Here is a 20,021-nt window from a genome sequence, read left to right as displayed (position 1 = left end):
GGGGGGGGGGGGGGGACTCAGGCCGGCTCCTGCAGCCAGGCCCAGCTCAAAACACAGCTCGCAGATTTAGTACCCTTGAAACCTCCTGCACACACACAGAGACATGCACACACACATGCACACACACATGCACACACAGACATGCATGCACACATGCACACAGAGCCATGTACACACATGCACACACAGACATGTACACACATACACACAGAGACATGCACACACATATGCACACAGAGAGACATGCACACAGACATGCACACCTGCACACGCATGCATACGCATACACACAGACATGCACACCTGCACACGCATGCATACGCATACACACACAGACATGCACACAGACACCTGCGTACACATGCACACAGACATGCACAGAGATATGCACACATGCACAGTGCACACCTGCACACACATGCACATATACATGCACACATACACACGATACCCGCACAGACATGCACAGAGACATGCACACACATACACGCACACATGCATGCACACATGTGCACACAGCCTGCAGCATCACAACACACTCATACAAGACAGCAATGTCATTTTAATGAGCAACGTTTAGGGATTTGTAGAGCCTACAAAAAGAACAGGGGCACCAGGGCCCTCTCCTGTAAGCCTAGCTACTCATGAGATAAGAGGATCGTGGTTCCAAGCCAGCCCAATCAGAAAAGTCCCTGAGATTCTCATCTTAAATTAACCACACAAAAGTCCAAAGTACAACTGTGGCTCAACGTAGCAGAGCACCAGCTGTGAGTGATGAAGCTAAGGGATAGCACGCAGGCCCTGAGTTCAGCCCCAGTACCAGCCTGCACACATATAATATACATACACACCCACACATCCAAGTCAAGGTTCTAGAGAAAGTGACATTGCTCACCATGGTCTAGACAGCTCTGGTTTAAGCATGCAGAGCCCAGAAGCAGGAGGGTGTGATTTGAATCTAATTTTCCATTTACAAGCAAGTTTGGATGAGACATCTCAGCCTGCTTCTTCACAAAGTGGATGTTAATAATGTTACTCAGAAAGTTCAGATAAGCTAGATTAATTGAGTGAAAATAATCTTGCAACAAATGTTTGCTATTCCTACTATTTCTAAAAAATACCGATGCAGTTCAGACAAATGAAATAATCAAGAAATACCTGCATAATAGAAACATAATAGGAAGTTTTAGACCAACAACTGATTACAGGAAAATAATTGTGCTGGTCCTGGAGCTTGAACTCAGGGCCTGGACGCTGCCCCTAAGCTTCTTTGCACAGGGCTAGTGCTCTACCACTTGAGTCACAGCTCCACTTCCCACTTTATTGGTAGTTAGTCGCCTTGGGGGCTTTCCTGTTAAGGCTGGTTTAAATCTTGATCCCCAGATCTCAGCCTCCTAAATAGCTAGGACCACTGGAGTGAGCCACCTATATCAGGTGATATTTTAATTAAACTTTTATTCTCTTTAATTAGTTGTACAAAAGACCTGCCATTTAACAAAGCAGTTTATGAGTACAATGTATCTGAATCAGTGTCACCCCTTTCAACATTCTCATTCATCCCTCCCTACAATACTTTTTTTTTTAAATAAGAATTACTGTTTAGAGGGCGAGGGGGTGGGGTGGGAGATGGGAAGGGATGGGAAGGGGAAACAAAGGAGGAGGCAACAATGCTTGATAAGAAATGTACTCATTACCTTGCCCATGTAATTGTAACCCCTCTGTACAGTATTTTCACAATTAAAAAAAAATGTAAACACGGCAAAGGTGAAAAAAAAGAATTACTGTTTAAATGCAATAAATAGCATTCTGATTATTATTATATTGATAAAAAGGGCATGCTAGATGTCAAATTCTCTACTGCAGTTTTTAGTTATTCTCCAAGAGTCTAATTGGTACCTTCAAATGACTAAGGGTTGAGCTTTCACAAATAAAAATAAAAGTTTTTGGATGATCATGCATTGTCAACCACTGCTTGAGTTGCTAGTATAAGAGATGGCTAAGTAGAATAATTGTTGTTCTCCAATAAGGAAAAGACACTCAACATGAAGAGATTATAATAGTCATGTAAAGAGATAGAAAGAAAGAGATGATAAAATGAATAGTGTTGAAGAAGCATCCCTATTTTTCTCTATGAGGTTCAGTGAAGCAAATGATAGCTCTTTAAGAAAACTAAAAGGTTATAAGAATCTAGGAAGAGTCATAATGAGTTGAAGTGTAAGAACACTGAAAAAATAGGTAACTAAGGTCTTGAATTTCAAGAGAAAAAAGTTGGATTTTTGCAACTTTGGAGCAACAAAAACTTGACATTTCACAGTTTTGTTATGAGCAAATAGGTTTGGAAAATTGGCCTTTCCCTTTTTTTCCCCTTCTTTCTTTCCTTTCTTCCTTCCTTCTTTCCTTCCTTTCCTCCTTCCTTCCTTCCTTCCACTCATTGTGTCAGTTCTGGGGCTGAGGCAGTATCATTGAGCTTTTGTGCTCTACCAATTGATCCACAGCTCCACTTCAGCATTTTGATGATTAATTGGAAATTAAAATTAAACGTCTCACGGACTTTTCTGCTGCCCTGGCTTTGACTTTCAGTCTTCAGATCTCAGCTTCCTGAGTAGCTAGGACTAAACCAGAGCCTAGCCATGGTATATTCTTTTCCATTCACTCAATTGGGCACCTGGTATTTAGCAGGTGTTAATCTAAGCACCAGGGGTGCAGTGATTAACAAGACAAAAGTTCTGCCTTCCTGGAGATATCTATCTGTCTGTCTGTCTCCTAGATGGAGATCTTGTAAAATGGTAATCAAATGCTAGGGACAAATGGAAAGCACAGGGGTAGAATATGTTCTGGATTTTGGTGCTCTGAGCATCTGGGGTTGGATGATCCTTTGTGGTTGTGGGGCTTGTGTACATGTAGGGTGTCCAGTAGCATCCGATTCTCCAAAGGGTGACCCCATTTTCACCTGGCTTTTTAGTGATCTTTGTTCCAAAAGGCCTCCCATAGATTCTGGAAACAAATCCTCGAATACATTGGTGGAACCGCTAGCTAATATTGTGTGCACATGCATGCGTGCACTAGCACACACACACACACACCTCAGTATACTTTTCAGAAGCTGAGGTTTTGCTGTTCTCCAGCCAGCTGTGCTGAATAACATGTTTACCTGTCTAGCTCTACCCCTAAACTTTTCTCATCTTGCTCTCTGCCATTTCCCTCATCCTCTGGGACTGTGTGTGTGCGCATGCGTGTGCACTTACATGGGCATGTGCACCTGTACTACAGCTTGAATTCATGGCCTCCTGATCTTGCTTGGCTTTTTAACTCAACGTTGAGATCAACGTTGATGCTCTACCACTGAGCCACACCTCCATTCCTCCATTTCTGCCTTTTTCTGCTGATTAACTGGAGATACGAGTCTCACAGATTCTTCTGCCTTGGTTGGCTTGGAGATCCCCAGATCTCAACCTCCTGAGTGGCTAGCCACCCATGCCCATCTTCCCATGTGGTTTTGATCCATGAGGACACTGTTGACAGATGAGGGGAAGGCAGCCAGGTAAGACAAGCCCACCAGGAAGAATGCCTCAGACTGGCAGGCCTCCTTCAGCAAGAAGTTTGTCCTTCCTCTCACCTTGGCCCCTTCTACCATGAATTCTTGAGAGCCTTGTTCTGGGTTCTGGTCATCTCTGCCTGGCTCATTGCTGAGGCCGCGGGTAATACTGTATCGGGACATTGCACTTTTCCTGTGCTTCCTCACACTGCCACCATCGTTGTAACTATCTCCTTGCTTATATATTTCGTGGACTTTCCTATGCAGAATGTGTCATCCCTTTCCTGTTGTGTCCTGACATATTAATCCATCCTGCCTTTTTAGAAAGTCATACTTCCAGCCTTCCTCAAATAATATCAATGTTCATTGAGAGTTGTCTTGTTAAGGAAGCTCTCACACCAATGCTGACATTACAAAGTTCCAGCCAAACACACATCTTAGATGTTCCCCAGACAAGGAGCTAACGATGCAGTGCAGTTGGGCTCCTCTGTGGGTGTTCTTTCTGCAGGATAGCGACCTTGGTCAGCCCCATCTTAGCACTCAGGGCTCTCTCTTGCTCTAAAATCCCTCACTACAAAATAGCATATCTATAGATATTTGGAAACCTTCAGTGAATTACTTAGGGACTTTGGTTCTCTCGCTTCCCTCTGGCCTCTGGCCACTGGTGCTGCCCTCACACAGCCCTGCTGGGGAAACAACCCAACAGTAGCTCTCAAAGTTTTGCTGAGGCCACAAGAATGTACTCGGGGTCAGAAGAACTCAGTGAGTGTGGTCGGAGGCATGGCTCAGGTAGTAGGGTGCTTGTCAATGAATGTTAAGCACCAGATACCCATTTTGAATCCTTGGTCTCAGACAAAAAGAACTCAGTGGGGCTGGGAAGGTGGCTCAGTGGTAGAGCGCTTGCCTTGCATGCATGAGGCCCTGGGTTCGATTCCTCAGCACCACATAAGCAAAGAAAAAAAAAGCCGGAAGTGGCGCTGTGGCTCAAGTGGTAGAGCGCTAGCCTTGAGCTGAAGAGCTGAGGGACAGCGCCTGGGCCCAGAGTTCAAGCTCCACAACCGCACCCAAAAAAAAAAAAAAAAAGAACTCAGTGGGTAGCAAGACTGGAGTGTGAGAGGCAAGTATTTTATTGGGAACGTTGGCTATTAAACTTTATGGAGCAGTAGGAGAGTAAAATGAATAATTAGCCTACAGAAGCTCAAGTGTCTCTTGGTAGCCGTTCTTCATGGAAAAGGACATGGCTAAAAGAGCAAAGATGTAGTTTAAGTCTTTTGGTTTTTTTGGGGGGGTCCGGTTGTGGGGCCTGAACTCTGGGCCTGGGCACTGTCCCTCAGCTCTTCAGCTCAAGGCTAGCGCTCTACCACTTGAGCCACAGCGCCACTTCCGGCTTTTTTCTTATGTGGTGCTTAGGAATCGAACCCAGGGCCTCAGGCATGCAAGGCAAGCGCTCTACCACTGAGCCACCTTCCCAGCCCCCTAGTTTAAGTCTTTACTTCACCATATTCTTATTCTGGATAGTATTAGCAATTCATTGATCAAATCAGTTTGCTCACCAGCCTTGGGAAGGGAAATAGTAAAACTTGCTCTGTCTAGAATTTTTTTTTAACATCTGCAGGCACTTATTGAAAGTTTGTTCTGAATAGAACTGATCAGAAATGCAAAGATGGTAGAACCTGAGACAGAGGAGACAAACACAGAGAGAGAAGCGTAGGGAGACATAGAAAGAGACACAGGGAGAGAAAGAGATTTTTTTAAAAAAGGAATTAAACTGTAAGAGCTTTTGATGAGATTTCATTATTACCACCAACTTACCAAACATAACACATCAAATGATCAACTCTAAGTACAAAAGTAAATTAACATAGCATCGGTACTAGGTTTGGTCTCCCATATTTTATTCAAGGAAAAGCCAAAAAATAGTAAAGAATCAAGGGAAATTCAGAGTTTGTGAAATGTCATAGTACCTGTGGGCAAAGGCAGATGTGGAGAGCTGGGACAGAGTATCAAAAAAGTGGTTTAAGGCCAGTCCTAGCAAAAAGCCAGAAGTAGAGCTATGGGGTTAGAGTGTCAGCTTCGAGGAGAAAAAGCTCAGGGATGGCACCCAGGCCCTGAGTTCAAGCCCTAGTTGTAGTTCATGGGCGCATGCGCACACGCACACACGCGCGCGCGCGCGCGCGCACACACACACACACACACACACACACACGGCGCATCAGCTCAAATAGCTCAGATCTTCTGAGTTCACCTTACTTAACATTAAGACAAAGAGTCTTCTGGTTACTTCTTCGTTTTTCATTTTTCACATCCATGTGGAAAAGAGAACCAGCTCCTGCACAAAAGTCACATGCTGAAAAGACCCTGATTTCTGAAGGTCTCATGGAAAACAGGAAGGTTTAATACGTCACTCGCTGGGGAAAAGTATTCTCAATATCCCAATCAGACAGAAAAAAGAAAAGGGATAATTTGAAAAGACAGACGGCAGAGAGTTAGCCACAGGGGCACTTTGTAAAATATGAAATATATTGTTTGAAAGTCATTTTTCTTTCTTCCTTCCTTTTTTTCCCTTTCTTCCTTCCTTCTTTCTTTTTTTTGTGGCAGACCTGGGTCTTGAACTCAGGGCCTGGGAGCTGTCCCTGAGCTTTTGTGCTAAGGTGAGCACTCTACCATTTAAGCCAGAACTCTACTTCTGCCTTTTTGGTGGTTAGTTAGAGATAAGAGTCTCATAGACCTTCCTGCCCAGATTGGCTTCAAACTGCAGTTTTCAGATCTCAGTCTCCTCAGTGACTAGGATTACAGATGTGAGGCACCACCACCTGGCTTGGAGGTCATGTTCATTTCCCAGAGCCAGTAAACAAGATCTATGTGCAAATCTGAGTATCAGATACTCCCATATACTCAATTTTGACAAGTCTAACTCCTTCTCCCCCTTTCTCATACCCCTCTGTTGTACAAAACACTCCAAAAGATTAGACAATAAGTACTGTTTTCTTAGTCCTCTTGGGAATTATTTCCTCCCATCACCTCAAGCGCCATTTCCTTGCCTCATATTCATATGGAATGCCATACATTTGTATATCGATGGTCACAGCTCTATCATTTAGATGGTCAGTTTAAGATTTCTAATGGTTTGATGCTTTCCTAGCATACTATTTGAGCTTATGACTAGAGTCGACGATGATTCCTGAATCGACTTGTGTACCTGGATGTTGCTGAATGGTACCTTTAATGAAGGGATTACCAGTGAAATCAGCAGACTGAGTCAAGAAAATGACCCTGTACCATGCAGACAGGCCTTATCTGATCAGTGCCTGAGCTTCTGCATTCTCTATACACACATGTAATCTTTTTTTTTTTTTTTTTGTCGGTCGTGGGGCTTGAACTCTGGGCCTGGGTGCTGTCCCTCAGCTCTTCAGCTCAAGGCGAGCACTCTACCACTTGAGCTACAGTGCCACTTCCGGTTTTCTGGTGGTTAATTGGAGATAGGAGTCTCACAGTCTTTCCTGCCCGGGCTGGCTTTGAACCACGATCCTCAGATCTCAGCCTCCTGAGTAGCTAGGATTACAGGCGTGAGCCACCGGCGCCCGGCTCACACATGTAATCTATACACATACACACACATATGTTCTGTTCCCCTGGCAAACCTTGATGAACTTATCCCTTTCTATTTAACACACCAGTCTTTAATAAAGGTTTATGGATTGTGGCTATGCTAGCTTACCCTTTGTGAGGACCTGGGTTTAATTCACAGGATCAAAAGAGAAAAAAGAAAGGGAAAAGGAAAAGGCAATGAGCATACAGGTAGAGTACTTAGTTGCTGGTCTATAGCACACAACCATAAATAGTTGTTCCTCATGTTTAAATTAACATTGGTCATTCACTATTTTAACCATTACTGATGTCCCAGTCTTTATTTTAAATTTAAACTCCTAGAATACTATGACTGACAATTGTAATTCCTGAGTTTAAACTCAGAGTCTCTTGCTTGTCAACAAGGCAAGCACTCCACCAATAAAACTGTAACTTTCAGACTTTTTTTTTTTTTTTTTTTTTCCGGCCATGGGGCGGGAACTCTGGCCCGGGCCGCGGTCCCTCCCCCCTTCAGTCCAAGCCTAGCTTTTATTTTTTTTGCAGGGCGGGGGTGGGGGTGGCGGGAGGCTTTAGTTATTTTTTGGATGAGTCTCATGTTTTTGGCCAAGTCTGACCTTGGACCAAGATCTTCCTATCTTCTGAGTCCCACGTAGCTGGGACTATAGATAAGTACTACCACATGTTTAATTTGTTCTTTGAAATAGGTTCTTGCTAATGCCTTTGCCCAACCTGGCCGTCAACCTTCAACTGTCTTCTGAGTAGCTGGGATTACAGACATGAGTGGACATATTGAACCTTAGTAGCGGTTAAGTGTGAATCCAAATCATGGGAATTACTGAAGTAAAGCTATCTGGCTCTACTCCAGAGCTCCTGAGTCCAGGGGAGGGTCAAGGTGCTGGTCATTTGCACTTCCAATAGGAGCTCAGGTGATATTGATACCTCATTGCCTGAAGGCATTAGAGAACTACTGGTTTTTCTTTGATTTTTTTTTTTTTTTTTTGCTTGGGGGCTTGGCGCTCAGGGATTGATGCAAGACCTCAGCATGCTAGGCAAGTGCTCTACCATTGAATTATACACTTTAGCCTGTTTGAGACAGGCTGTTTTAGACAACTCTGTATCCTCTCAAGATCCAATATCAAGGAAATCTTTCCCATACTAACAAGAGACTGGGTGGAAAGAGATGAGCAAAGGAAAGAGAAGGTGCTTGTGGTACAAAGGAACCCTGATTGTCATCTGTTGGGTTTCAGGGGCATGTGCCAAATGCAGACAAGAATTGCCAAATCACATCTCAGCCTGGCTGCTGAGTTCTTCCCTCAATCCACATTAATGCCAGCTGGGTTGCTAGGATCCATCTGCTACTCTCTTACTGATAACGGATGTGAGGTCTCTCCGCAAGGAAATAACTTGACAGGAAAAAGGAGTAGGCCAACTGAACCTGACTGCATTTCCGAGTATGCTTTGACTCCTTTTGGCACTTCAATATCCCTCCGAATTTCAATATCCCTCCGCACACCCCTGCTGTTCCTTGTGGGTTTTGTCTGCTCCTTTCATGAAAAAATGTAATTTGCAATGTCAAAGCTCTCTTGGAGGACTCCTGTTTCCACACAACTTATGTTTGTGCAATTTAATACTGCAGTAATGCTTGAATGGTCTAGCCAAACCTCTAATTTTACAGATGAGGAAATATAAACTGGGAATGATCCTAAAATACATAGTCAGCAACCAGGCCCAGAATATAGATTCTTTGACACACCCTGGGTGTATACAGTCCTTTATACTTTCAGAAACTGAGTAGAAAAAAAAACAAAATACACACATCTATCCTCTATTACACTTTAAAGAAAAGAGATGAATTCTATCCTTACCAAATTTATCTCATAGAGAAATAAGGACTGTAATTATTTTGGGGGTGGTTATCAGCCATGGGGCTTGAACTCCGGGCCTGGGCACTGTCCCTGAACTCTTTTGTTCAAGGCTAGCACTCTACCACTTTCAGCCACAGTGCCACTTCCGATTTTCTGGGGGTTCATTGAAGATAAGCCTTTCCTGCTTGGGCTGGCTTCGAACTGTGATCCTCAGATCTCAGCGTCCTGAGTAGCTAGGATGACAGGCATCAGTCACCAGTACCCAGCTTCTAAATATTTTCAGCAAAGTAACTAATCCATAAAAGCAGTAATGGTAACCTGACACTTGCTGGGTGCCTACTTGGCCACCCAAACACGAGGCACAGAGCAAATTTTCTGAAAACATACGGTGAGTGAATGAATAATGGAATCACTAATTTGATCAATGACTTGCCAATGTCTCAGCCAATTAAGTGATCCACAGGTCACGCTAAGATTTTGATCTTGCTGCAGAATTTGCTAATCCCAATCAGGAAGTTAGATGCTACATAAAACTAGAAAATGTCTTGTGTAGAAGACAGGCAGTGTGTCTGTCAGAAACGTATGAAGTATGGGAAGCTCTGAGGCAGAGAAAAGCTAGGGAAGTTACAGAAACTTTTTGTTTTGAACCCTTTAGTTTCTCTCCCTCAAACTACTTTCATTTTTTTTGCCAGTTGTGGGGCTGGAACTCAGAGCCTGAACATCATCCCTGAACTAATGCTAATCTCTACCACTTGAACCACAACTCTACTTCTGGCATTTTTAGTGTTTAATTGGAGATAAGAATCTCACAGGCTTTCCTGCCCTGGGCTGGCTTTGAACTGTGATCTGAGGATCACAGCCTTCTTAGTAACGAGGATTACAGGTCTGAGCTGGTGCTCAGTTCGTACTACCATTTTATTTATGCTTTTATTATCTTCCAATATGTAAGGAGAAAATGAGAAAATGTGTGCAAATTGCTTTGCACCCAGTTGAAGCTGAGTAAATGTTAATCCCACTAGTTGCCTGTTTTGTTAGATAGGAGCCAAAGTGAGTGGAGTTGAGTCAGGAAGAGATGGAAGAATGGCTCTATTTTTTGCTTGAAAGCATACTCAAATCATCACTTTGGTGATAGTTCCCTGGCAGCTGCTTTTACTGATAATATTTCTTGCAATAAATATAACCAACTATGTTCTTCATAGTCCATAATTCCTCACCATTTCTAAGTAAAATGCTTCTCCAGAAAATGAGCAATGAATCTAGCATTTGCTTACCCCTTTGTCCCTGGCTGCCCAGTTACAGGCTCGAGGAACTCAGTCTCCTCCTCCACTTCCTGTTCAGGGATCTTGTTTTTCTGCGAAGGCTGTGGTGAAAGCATTTCCCATTCATTGTCACGGCTGACCACCTGCAAAAGAACTCCATCCTGGCCAGCCTGACCCGGGCTCTTGCTCTTCTCTGATTGGCTGCCCCGGTTGCTGACTGTTGCTAGTGCTAAAGATTCTAGAGGCTTCAGTTCTTCCTGAGTCTGTATCTGGGGACTTTTGCCCAAACTAGGATCCGAAATCTGATCTGTGGTCTTGCCAGACAATGCTGGCTCTGAGTCACCAACCTCAACATGGCCCAAGACCATCCAGCTCTGCTCTTGCGTAGGGCTCTTGGGAGATGACCTTTTGTGATGGTTAGAAGACATGGGTTCTGAAGAATGTTCCTTGCTCTCATTTAAGGAGGCCGGCTGGCATGTGACTGCAATGCTCGCTAACTGAGATCCTGCCACCCCTGTTTCTTCAGAACCGATGTGCAAGTCTTCTAATTTGGGTGTGTCTTCATGTTCCTCATAGGCCTCTGCTTCCAGGAGTGAGTGCTGGTCATGGCTTACAAGAATAAAATCCACATGGGGGGACAGATGCTCTTCATTCATTTCTGTGGCTTTTTCTCCTCTGTATTCTGATGTTATCTGCTCAGGATCTGTGGTGGCAATCGTCATTTCTTGTGACTCTAATACTTCAGTGCTGACAGCTAGAAATGGAAAAGGAAAGTGAGAAGGGAAAAAGCAAGGCTTAATTAACACATATGTAACCTGTGATTCTTTAAAAAAAAAACTATTTATTTTTGTCAGTCATGGGGCTTGAACTCTGGGGCCTGGGCGCTGTCCCTCAGCTTTTCAACTCAAGGCTAGCGCTTTACCGCTTGAGCCACAGCGCCACTTCCAGTTTTCTGGTGGTTAAATGGAGAGAAGTCTTGTAGTACATTCTGCCCAGGCTACCTAAAATCCTCCGACCTTAGCCTCCCAAGCAGCTGGGATTTCAGGTGTGAGCCATGGGTGCCTTGTTGTAATCTGTGATCTTTGCAAATCTTCACCTAAAAAAAGGCAATTTAGCTGAGCACTGGCGTTTCACACCAGCCCTGGCAGGTGTCAAAGCCAGCCCAGCAGGAAAGTCTGAGGAAACTCTTAACTCCAATTCAACTCCCCAAATGCCAGAAATAAAGCTGTGGCTCAAGTGGCAGAGCACTAAACTTCAGCAGGAGAAGCTGAAGGACAGCACCAAGGCTCCGAGTTCAAGCCCCAGGATCATTAAAAAAAAAAAAGGCCATTTGATAAAATGTTTTGATTTGCACTGCTGTTTAATTTTCACATGCACAACCAGGGATATATATTAACTATCCCTGATTAAATTGTAGTGGTGTTGTACAGAACACGGCTAGGCACACATCAAAAAAAAAAAATTCAGTTCTCTCTTCTTACATTAGTAGGAAGAGCGTGTTCTCCGAATGGCACCCAGTTGGATGGAAGCGAGTTTCTTGGGCGTGGTTTCTTACCGTTTTGTGGCCCTCTGTCTCCATCTGCTGGCGAATCAGAATGATCCACTTCCATATCCCAGCCAGTGCTGGATGGGGATGACTCGGTGTGGGAGCCCGTTCTTCCTCCAAGCAAAGAAAGGAAGGCAGGGTCCTCATCTATATGCAGCACAACCCTCTGGTGCTCGGCCGGCCTACTCCTGACCTCCAGGTGGTTTTCCTCATTCTGATCAGGAAGGGCAGAAAGCAACATCTCAGCTGCCTCACTCCCCAGAGACACATCGGCTGGAGAGCCAGCTTCCTCCACTGTCTCAGCCGCCGGGGTGGGTTCAGCGAGGTAGGATAAGTCAAAGGGCGGCGTGTACGGAGCCCGTGATGGCTTCAGAGCATCTTCCTCCCAGGGAGGGTCGCCCCCATAGCGGAAGTGTTCAGGTTCTTTCATGAAGTCCTCGTCAATATTCTGGCCCACGATGTCATATTCAAAGTCACCCCATGAGGCTTCAGAAGAGCAGATGTCCTGCTTTTCCGCGTCTCCATCCCCTGGTGTGTCCGGATGGCCTTCCGATAATGTCAACTTACTCATGTCGTCGATGGTTCCCGTGGAAGTGTTGAGACCGGAGGCGTTGCTGAAACTGTGGTCGCCGGCGGCCTCGCTCACATCCAGGCAGGCGTCCGAGGCCAGCAAGGTGCCGGTCACCAGAGCCGAGGCTTGCTCCGCAGCACACGAGCCCCTCTCGCCTGTGTGACTTCCAGGAGAAAAGTCTTCTGCTGTCCAAGAGCACTTGCCTTCCAGCGTTGGCACCTGATTGGTCACAAACACGTCGGTTCCCACATTTTCAATCCTTGGGACTGTTGTGTCAACCAGTTCCAAGACTGGTGCCGTGTCTGGCCCGGCTTCTTCTCCTGATGTTTTAAACCCCGCGTTGTCATCCTGACTGGTTTCAGAAGGTTCGGGAGAACCTGCATGAGAGGCAGGCTGCCGGGGGTCGCTTGGGTTTGCTTGATCACTGGCGGGAGGCAGAGGGACTGTCTTTTCAGCACAGCGTTCTGAATCGCGTGGGACCGATTCCAGCCCAGCTTCTGAACGGGGCTCTTCCTTTCTCCTCTGCTCTGTGAGATAAAACTCAGTAGATTGCGTCTCAGGTGCCAGGTGCCCGCCCAGGTGCTGTTCTGCCTCTTGCTTTACGTCAGAATCGTGACAGACGTCGGGGCTGCTGGAAGCCTGCGAGGTGCCATCGCGGTCGCAGTGAGTGAGGATATCGGGATTCTCGCCGTCAGCTTTGACACTGAAGGGCTGCTTGACGTCTACCCACAAGTCAGGTGAGGCTGAGGCCAGTTGTGCACCCTCGTGGAAGTTACCGTGTAAAATGTCTGGGGCAAAGGCACCCTGGGATCCCTCGGGAGAACCAGAGCTATCCCATTCAGAGCCCGATTCTCTGATCAACTCTGAGGGGAAGCTAACATCAGGGTTATTGTCTGTGGTGATACTTGCGGGTGTCATCTCACCGAGATACGACTCTCCTTGTTCCCACCAATGTGCTTCTTGGCCCTCACTGAAGGTATGCTCTGTTTCATCCATGGGAGTAAATGCAGGGTCTTTCTGTTCCCAGACAGACAGCACGGTATCCTGACAGGGTTCTTGGGTGTGAGTTTCAGGAGCGCGCTCATCACCAGCAGCTGGCAAGAAGGTTTGCTCTCTGAAGTCCTTCTCTTTAACGTGGCCCAGTATTACAAGCTGACTAAACTGCTGAGCATCTGGGTCAGGCTGCTTTGGCTGGATGTTCCAAAGCTCCCCGTGGGAGTTCTCCCCAGGACTACCCAGGAAGGGTGACTGAAACTGATCGTTGAAAGGATTGGTACAGTGTGTTTCCAGGGCTTCAGTGTCACCTCGAATGGGTTCTCCCCAGGGCCCCACATCTGGGTAGACGGAAGCATTCATCTCTACCCCACAGCTGGAGTCAGACGCGTTCCCTTCCAATGAACTCTCACCGGCTCTGCCTGCCTGCGGGGGGGCATCCCACCACGCACGGCTCTCAGCTGAGAAGCCGAGCATTTCCAGTCCAGAATCGTCAGTGTCCTTTGGTTCACTTCCGGGAGACAGTTGCCATACATCATCTCCTGGCTTTCCTGTAGATGGAGAAGAGCTCATCTCCTTCTTCACCGCAGTGATCTGTACATGAGTCTCGGAGTGTGGCGAGACATTCCACCCAACGGGGCTGCTCTGTTGGTTGTTATAGAATGGGTGTAACGTGTTCTCCTTCTCTATTGGTTCTGAGCTGCTTATGTAATCGGAAAACTCCTCAAATGTGGGAGCCTCTGTCACCAAGAACTTAGATTCATTCAGTGAATCCCAAGCTCTGGATGCTCTCTGAGTGACTTGAGTATCCGTCCAATGGACATCCTTCTCTACTGGCGCTCCACGGCCTACGCTGTCATCCTCGGAAGCTGAGCTGGCTGACGGGACCCTGGCATCTTGTGGCTGTACAATGTCACATTCATTTTTCTCCTGATGACTCACCATGGGATTTCTTTCCTGGTACATACTTGAAAATTCAGAATATTTGCCTGTTTCTGGGCTGGATAGAGAGGATAAAGAATCACCATCCACTGAATCAGTCCAAATCTCTGCAAATGTGGAAAGCTTGTGACCCAAGTTACGTTCAGAGCCATCCCTTCTGTTTTCCTCTAAGTCCTTCACTTCAGGAACATCTTTTTCTTGGGCGCCAGTGATACTGAGTTCAGATTCCGGGCAGATTTGTGCACTATTATCTGGATTCTCTACTTGATGCTCACTATTGAGTCCCTGACCCCAGGAAGAGAGAGCGGCTGAAGAATCATTTAGGTCAGGACTGGATGCACTTGAGCGAGTGTACTCACTAGAAATGCTGTCTCTGTCCTGATTTCCAGACAAACTGGCTGGTTGCAGGCCTCCGGCGACCGCTTCGCCACCGAGATCCATAGCCATCTCAGAGCCTGTGCGACTGCCCCTCAGCTCGCCGTCCAGGGGGCCATCACAGACACTGAGGCTTTGAGGAAACTCGTGAGCAAGTTCTTTGTCCATGCTCTCTGGTTCTAGAACGTTATATTCTTCACTTTTCTCCACATCCAGTTCAGAGAAAGCTGCATTTTTTGTTAAGTCCCTATCACCGGAAACTTCGGTAGTTTCAACTGAATTTCTGTGCAGTATGAGGGGCTCTTCATCGATCTCGTTTGTCTGAAGCTTTCCAGTAGACCTCTCTATTTGAGCAGCGCCACGGAAGCTATCGAAAGACCCTTTCTCATAGTGCAGGTCTTCTTCGGCTTCCTCAGTTTGAGGACTGCCATGAACTGAAAGAGAGCTGAGGTTGCCTGATCCGAGGCAGGTTTCTTGAGGTTCGGTGTGAACTGGAGGGGAGAGTGGCTGATCATCAGACGCTTCTCCAGAAATCTCCAAGGTGCTACTCAACCCCGAGCCTATGGCCTCGTTTTTGTCCAGGTGCTCTGAGCCGGAGCTTCTCAGGGTTTCATCCTCACCCTGGCTTTGGCCATCGCTGGGAACTATCCAGGGATCTGTGGGTGAAAACCGTCCTGGCGTCTCAAGCCTGGCTGTCAAGGATGTGGCGTGGGCCGGGAGAGTTCCTGGCCACGGGTACGGATCGTGGGCAGGAGGAGCTGTCGGTGCCGCTGACTGGCTGAGCCCATCTGAGGAATGGGTGGGGCTTTCAGGAGCAGCTTTGCTTGGTGCCGGACCCCTGGTCCCTGCCGGCTCTGGTGATCGCAGTGATGACAGGCCTTTGTCGCTCATGACCGAATCCCATATATTGTCTGCAATGAACTGCCCGCTCTTCTCACTCAGTGTGTGGCCGTCACCGGAAGCGGGCTCTCTGGGGTGCTCTCCAGAGGCCTGAGGCGCCCAGTCCGCCTGGTTTGCTTCCTGATAGTCTGTGCCCCAGGGTTCCAGCTGTCTCACTGAGAACCGGGTCTCTGGTTCCATCCTTTCTCCGCTAGAGCCTTCTTTCTGACCATCGCCGGCAAACGCCACGCCCCCACTGCAGTCATCCCAGTCCAACTCATTGTCCACGTCTGAAATGGTAGCCGTGGACTGCGTGTCCTCCAGAATGACTCTGTTCCACGTGTCAAGGCCGTCGGGGGCTGCGTGCCTCGAGTTGGTGCTGCTGTGCAGAAGTGAGAGCTGGCGGTTGGCTTCGTTGTACAGCTGCATCATGCTGGGGTCGTCATAACTGGAGGGGTTGCTTTCCCCCTCTTCCCCCTCCTCCTCCTCCTCCTCCTCCTCCTCCTCCAGGGAGACGGTCTTTGCGTCGGGGTACTCCTCCGTCCTGAGTGAATCTTTATCTGAGTCACCCACGGCATGTCCCTGGGGATTGCCGTCTGCCGGAGGCGCAGCCCACATATCCAGGTTCCCAGGCCCGGAACGGAGTCGATCTCTTGGTGCCTGCTGGGGGGACATGGCAGGGGCTTCAGCCTCCTCCGGGGGGCAGAGGACATCTTTTGACTCTGCCGCTTCCTCCTGAGCACAGGGCTTGTGTCCAGTGTCTTTGTCATCGCCAGCAAACGTTGGCGATGTGTAAGAGTCAGAGGTGGAGTAGTTGGTGTCCAAGGGGGAAGGCACGGAATCCTCTCCCACATTGGAGGCGCTGTAATCAGAGCATTTATAGGAGAAGAAGGACTCTTCCCAAGGAGCCACGGCCTCCGGGCCGCCTTTCTGAACACTCTCCTCAAAGAGGTTCCAGGAATCCACTGCGTCGTAGGCCTTTCCCCGAGCTGGAGAACCCGCCACGCCACTCGGCTCTTTCCTTAGCGGCTCCAGGTTATTCCATGTTTGTTCCAGGGGAGAGCTGGGGTTCCCAGACACGCAGACAGGATCCCTGGAGTCAGGGTTTTTCCTGACCCACGCTTGGGGAGCTGCGACGTTATCTGCCGCACTCAGTGGGTTAGGGAGTCGATCTCCCGAAGGAAAAGAAAATCCACTTTGGGCCGTGGCCCACTCCGTTGGCTCGCTCACGGACGTTGTCTCTGCCGTGGTTGGGTGAATATTCCAGGTATTTTTCAAAGCTTCAGCATCATCTTCTTTATCAAACACACTCCAGGCAGGGAATGACCCGGGGGCTGCGCGGCCCCCGGCCTGGGGTGGATTTCCCCAAGGCTCGGGCATGGCCGTGGGTGAGTGGCCTGAATGCCACAGGGCAGCAAAGCTTTCCATCGGGTGGTTTGTTCCCTGGGGAGGAGCCTGTGGCAAATGCGACTTCTCAGTGCTCAGGCCGTCAAACGGTCCAGTTTCCTCCTCCTGGTCTTGAGGACCAAGGCTCCCCGGTTTGGGCTGAGCAAATGCAGGTTCCCAGGGATCTGACTTGGGGAATTCAAGCTCCTTTGGTTGAAATAGGGAATCGGAGGCTCTCCGATCAATGGGGCTAGCTTTATGATCCTTCCATGACTCGGGACTCTGGAAGACAGACTCTTGTTCACTGGAACTCCACGCGTCCGCCATGTTTCTAGAGTCAATGTCCAAACCGCCCCACCAGCTGCTGCACCGGACACGGGTCTGCGGCGGCATCAGGCGCCCTGCGTCCATGGCTTTTTGAGTTAGATCTTCTGCATAGAGGGAGGCAGGCTCTTCGGTGGGTGGTGAGTTTTCCACAAAGCTGTTCATCGGAGTTGGTGGGACCCTCTTTCCCATATGCTTCGGCCGGTCTGAGGAAGGGGATTCATCCCCCCTAAAACCTGCAATGCTGAGATGTCTTTCAGAGTTATCCCCGAGGCTTTCTGGTCTCTGAACAAACTCCTCATCAAACGCAACCAGGCCATCTTTACCCTCCTGTGACAAGAGGAACTCGGAGGGACACGTGGACGCGTGGACCCCCACCTCTTCGAGTTCTGTCGGCCCAGCGGGGGGCTGTCCTTCGGAGGAGTCGCTGTTGGGGAAGTCGTCTGCTGGGGAGTAGTCTGCAGAAGGTGATGATGGTTGAGACTGCTCAGAAGCCATGGGTGCTGGGTCAAAGTGGAAGAGGTCAAAGTGCTCGTTGCGTTCTCCAGACCGTGCGTGCTCTTCTACCACGGCTCCTTCGGGGATGGGGCTGTACGAGTCGAAACCCGGGAGGAGGCTGTGGTGAGGGCCGACGCCTTCGCCCACGGGGCTGTCGTCACTGAGGAACACAGAGCTCTCCTTGGAGGAACGGCTGCTCCTAATGGTCGCCAGGCCACTGTCTGGGCTAACCAGGTCAACACTGACATCCACTGGAGCTTGGTTCGCATCGTTGAGATCTGGAGGGTTCTCTATGAAATTCACCGAGCTGGGCTGTGGCTCAACGTCCGAACCGTATAACTCCATAATCCCAGAAGAGCCCTGGGAGAGCGGGGCGCTGCCGGCCACCGCTTCTGTGGAGGAAGTCCGGCTGTTGGAGACCATCTCTGGGCACTTGCGATGGATGACATCCTTGATGAGGAGAACCACCTGGTCACAGGTCACCGCAGGGTCCTCCTGCTGGTACACCAGGATCTCATCACAGCCGCACTCAAAGGGCTCCAGCTCCAGGCACGGGTTCTGACTCTCTTCCAGCTCACAGCAAATCTGTGGGGGAGGCATGCACAGGTGAGGGCTGAGCGCTCAGGGAGGCTCTGCACCCTGCAGTGGGTCTTTCTGTGTGTGTGTGTGTGTGTGTGTGCGCGCGCGCGCGTGTGCACACGCATGTGCTAATACTGGGGTTTGAACTCAGGTTTCTAGTTGCTGTCCCTTAGCTTTTTCTCTCTACCACCTGAGCAACAACTCCACTTCTGGCTTTTTGCTGGTTAATTGGAAATAGGAGTCTGGTGTATTTGTCTGCCCAGGATGGCTTGAAACCATGATCCTCAGATCTCAGCCTACTGAGTAGCTCGGATTCCAGGCATGAGCCACCAGTGACTGGCTAATCCTCCCACTTTTTACCTAGTGAGTAGCTGGGACTATAGACCTGTGCCACCATGTTTAGCCTCAAGTGTGTGTGTGTGTGTGTGTGTGTGTGTGTGTGTGTGTGTGTGTGATGGGGCTTGAACTCTGGCCTGAACACTGTCCCTGAGCTCATCAGCTCCAGGCAAGTGTTCTACCACTTGGGCCACAGCACCACTATCAGTTTTCTGGTGGTGTACTGGAGATAACAGTCTCACAGATTTTCCTGCCTGGGCTAGCTTTGAACTGCAATCCTCAGATCTCAGCCTCCTGAGTAGCTAGGATTACAGGTGTGAGCCACAGTGCCTGGCTAGGAATGGGATGTTATAAAGCAAGTTCAGATGTCTTGCTGCTCTCCTGTTTCCTTCCAGTAAGTGATCTCTTCTGCACCCACTCCTGTCATGGCAATGTCATCTGCTATAAAATCCTTACCAGAATCAAGCACATGCCAATGCCATGCTCTGGATCTCTAGACCCAGGCGACAAACAAACTTCTTTTCTTTATCAAGTGCCCAGACCAAAGCATTTTGTATCATAACCCAAAATGAAAATACCAACATGCAATACATCCCATTTCCTCAAACTTGGAACCTGAAGACTTTCTTACCTGGCCAGCTTCTTCTAAGCCCTCCACCTGTTCCTGTCTTGTCAAAAGTTGGGGCCCAGTGAAAGGGGCTGGAGTCAGAACAGGGGCTCACCTGACTGCAGAGCTCCAGGTTCTGAGAATACACTGCAATCTGCCGTCGCGGCAGCTGCTCTGACAAGCAGCTGGCGAACAGAATCAGGACATCAAAACCAAACTTGTCAGTAAATGCTTTGAAGTCACTGGCGACGTTGCTGTGGAGCAGACAGCTCTGCAATGACAGGGCATTGGACATCACTGTCAGACACTGGACATCACTGTCAGACACTGGACATCACTGTCAGACATTGGACAGCACTGTCAGACATTGGACATCACTGTCAGACATTGGACAGCACTGTCAGACACTGGACAGCACTGTCAGACATTGGACATCACTGTCAGACATTGGACAGCACTGTCAGACACTGGACATCACTGTCAGACATTGGACATCACTGTCAGACACTGGACATCACTGTCAGACACTGGACATCACTGTCAGACACTGGACATCACTGTCAGACACTGGACATCACTGTCAGACATTGGACATCACTGTCAGACATTGGACGGCACCGTCAGACATTGGACAGCACCGTCAGACATTGGACGGCACCGTCAGACATTGGACGGCACTGTCAGACATTGGACAGCACTGTCAGACACTGGACATCACTATCAGACACTGAACATCAC

At 48.3% G+C, this 20,021-nt stretch overlaps 1 protein-coding gene across 1 annotated transcript in view; it reads right to left on the bottom strand.

The window, feature by feature from the left end:
* Positions 1-20,021, bottom strand: part of Prune2 (prune homolog 2 (Drosophila)) — a 171,861-nt gene that overhangs the window by 61,949 nt on the left and 89,891 nt on the right. Inside the window, exons 5-8 of the mRNA XM_013018427.1 lie at positions 19,399-19,554; positions 11,803-18,346; positions 11,249-11,263; positions 10,260-10,986 (exon numbers count right to left, since the gene is read on the bottom strand). Of these exons, the coding sequence (XP_012873881.1) occupies positions 10,260-10,986; positions 11,249-11,263; positions 11,803-18,346; positions 19,399-19,554 (7,442 nt within the window). The remainder of the gene's footprint in view (positions 1-10,259; positions 10,987-11,248; positions 11,264-11,802; positions 18,347-19,398; positions 19,555-20,021) is intronic.

Source organism: Dipodomys ordii, unplaced genomic scaffold (assembly GCF_000151885.1).
Source record: "Dipodomys ordii isolate 6190 unplaced genomic scaffold, Dord_2.0 Scaffold40, whole genome shotgun sequence".
Lineage (NCBI taxonomy): Eukaryota > Metazoa > Chordata > Mammalia > Rodentia > Heteromyidae > Dipodomys > Dipodomys ordii.
This window is presented reverse-complemented; position numbering and strand designations above follow the sequence as displayed.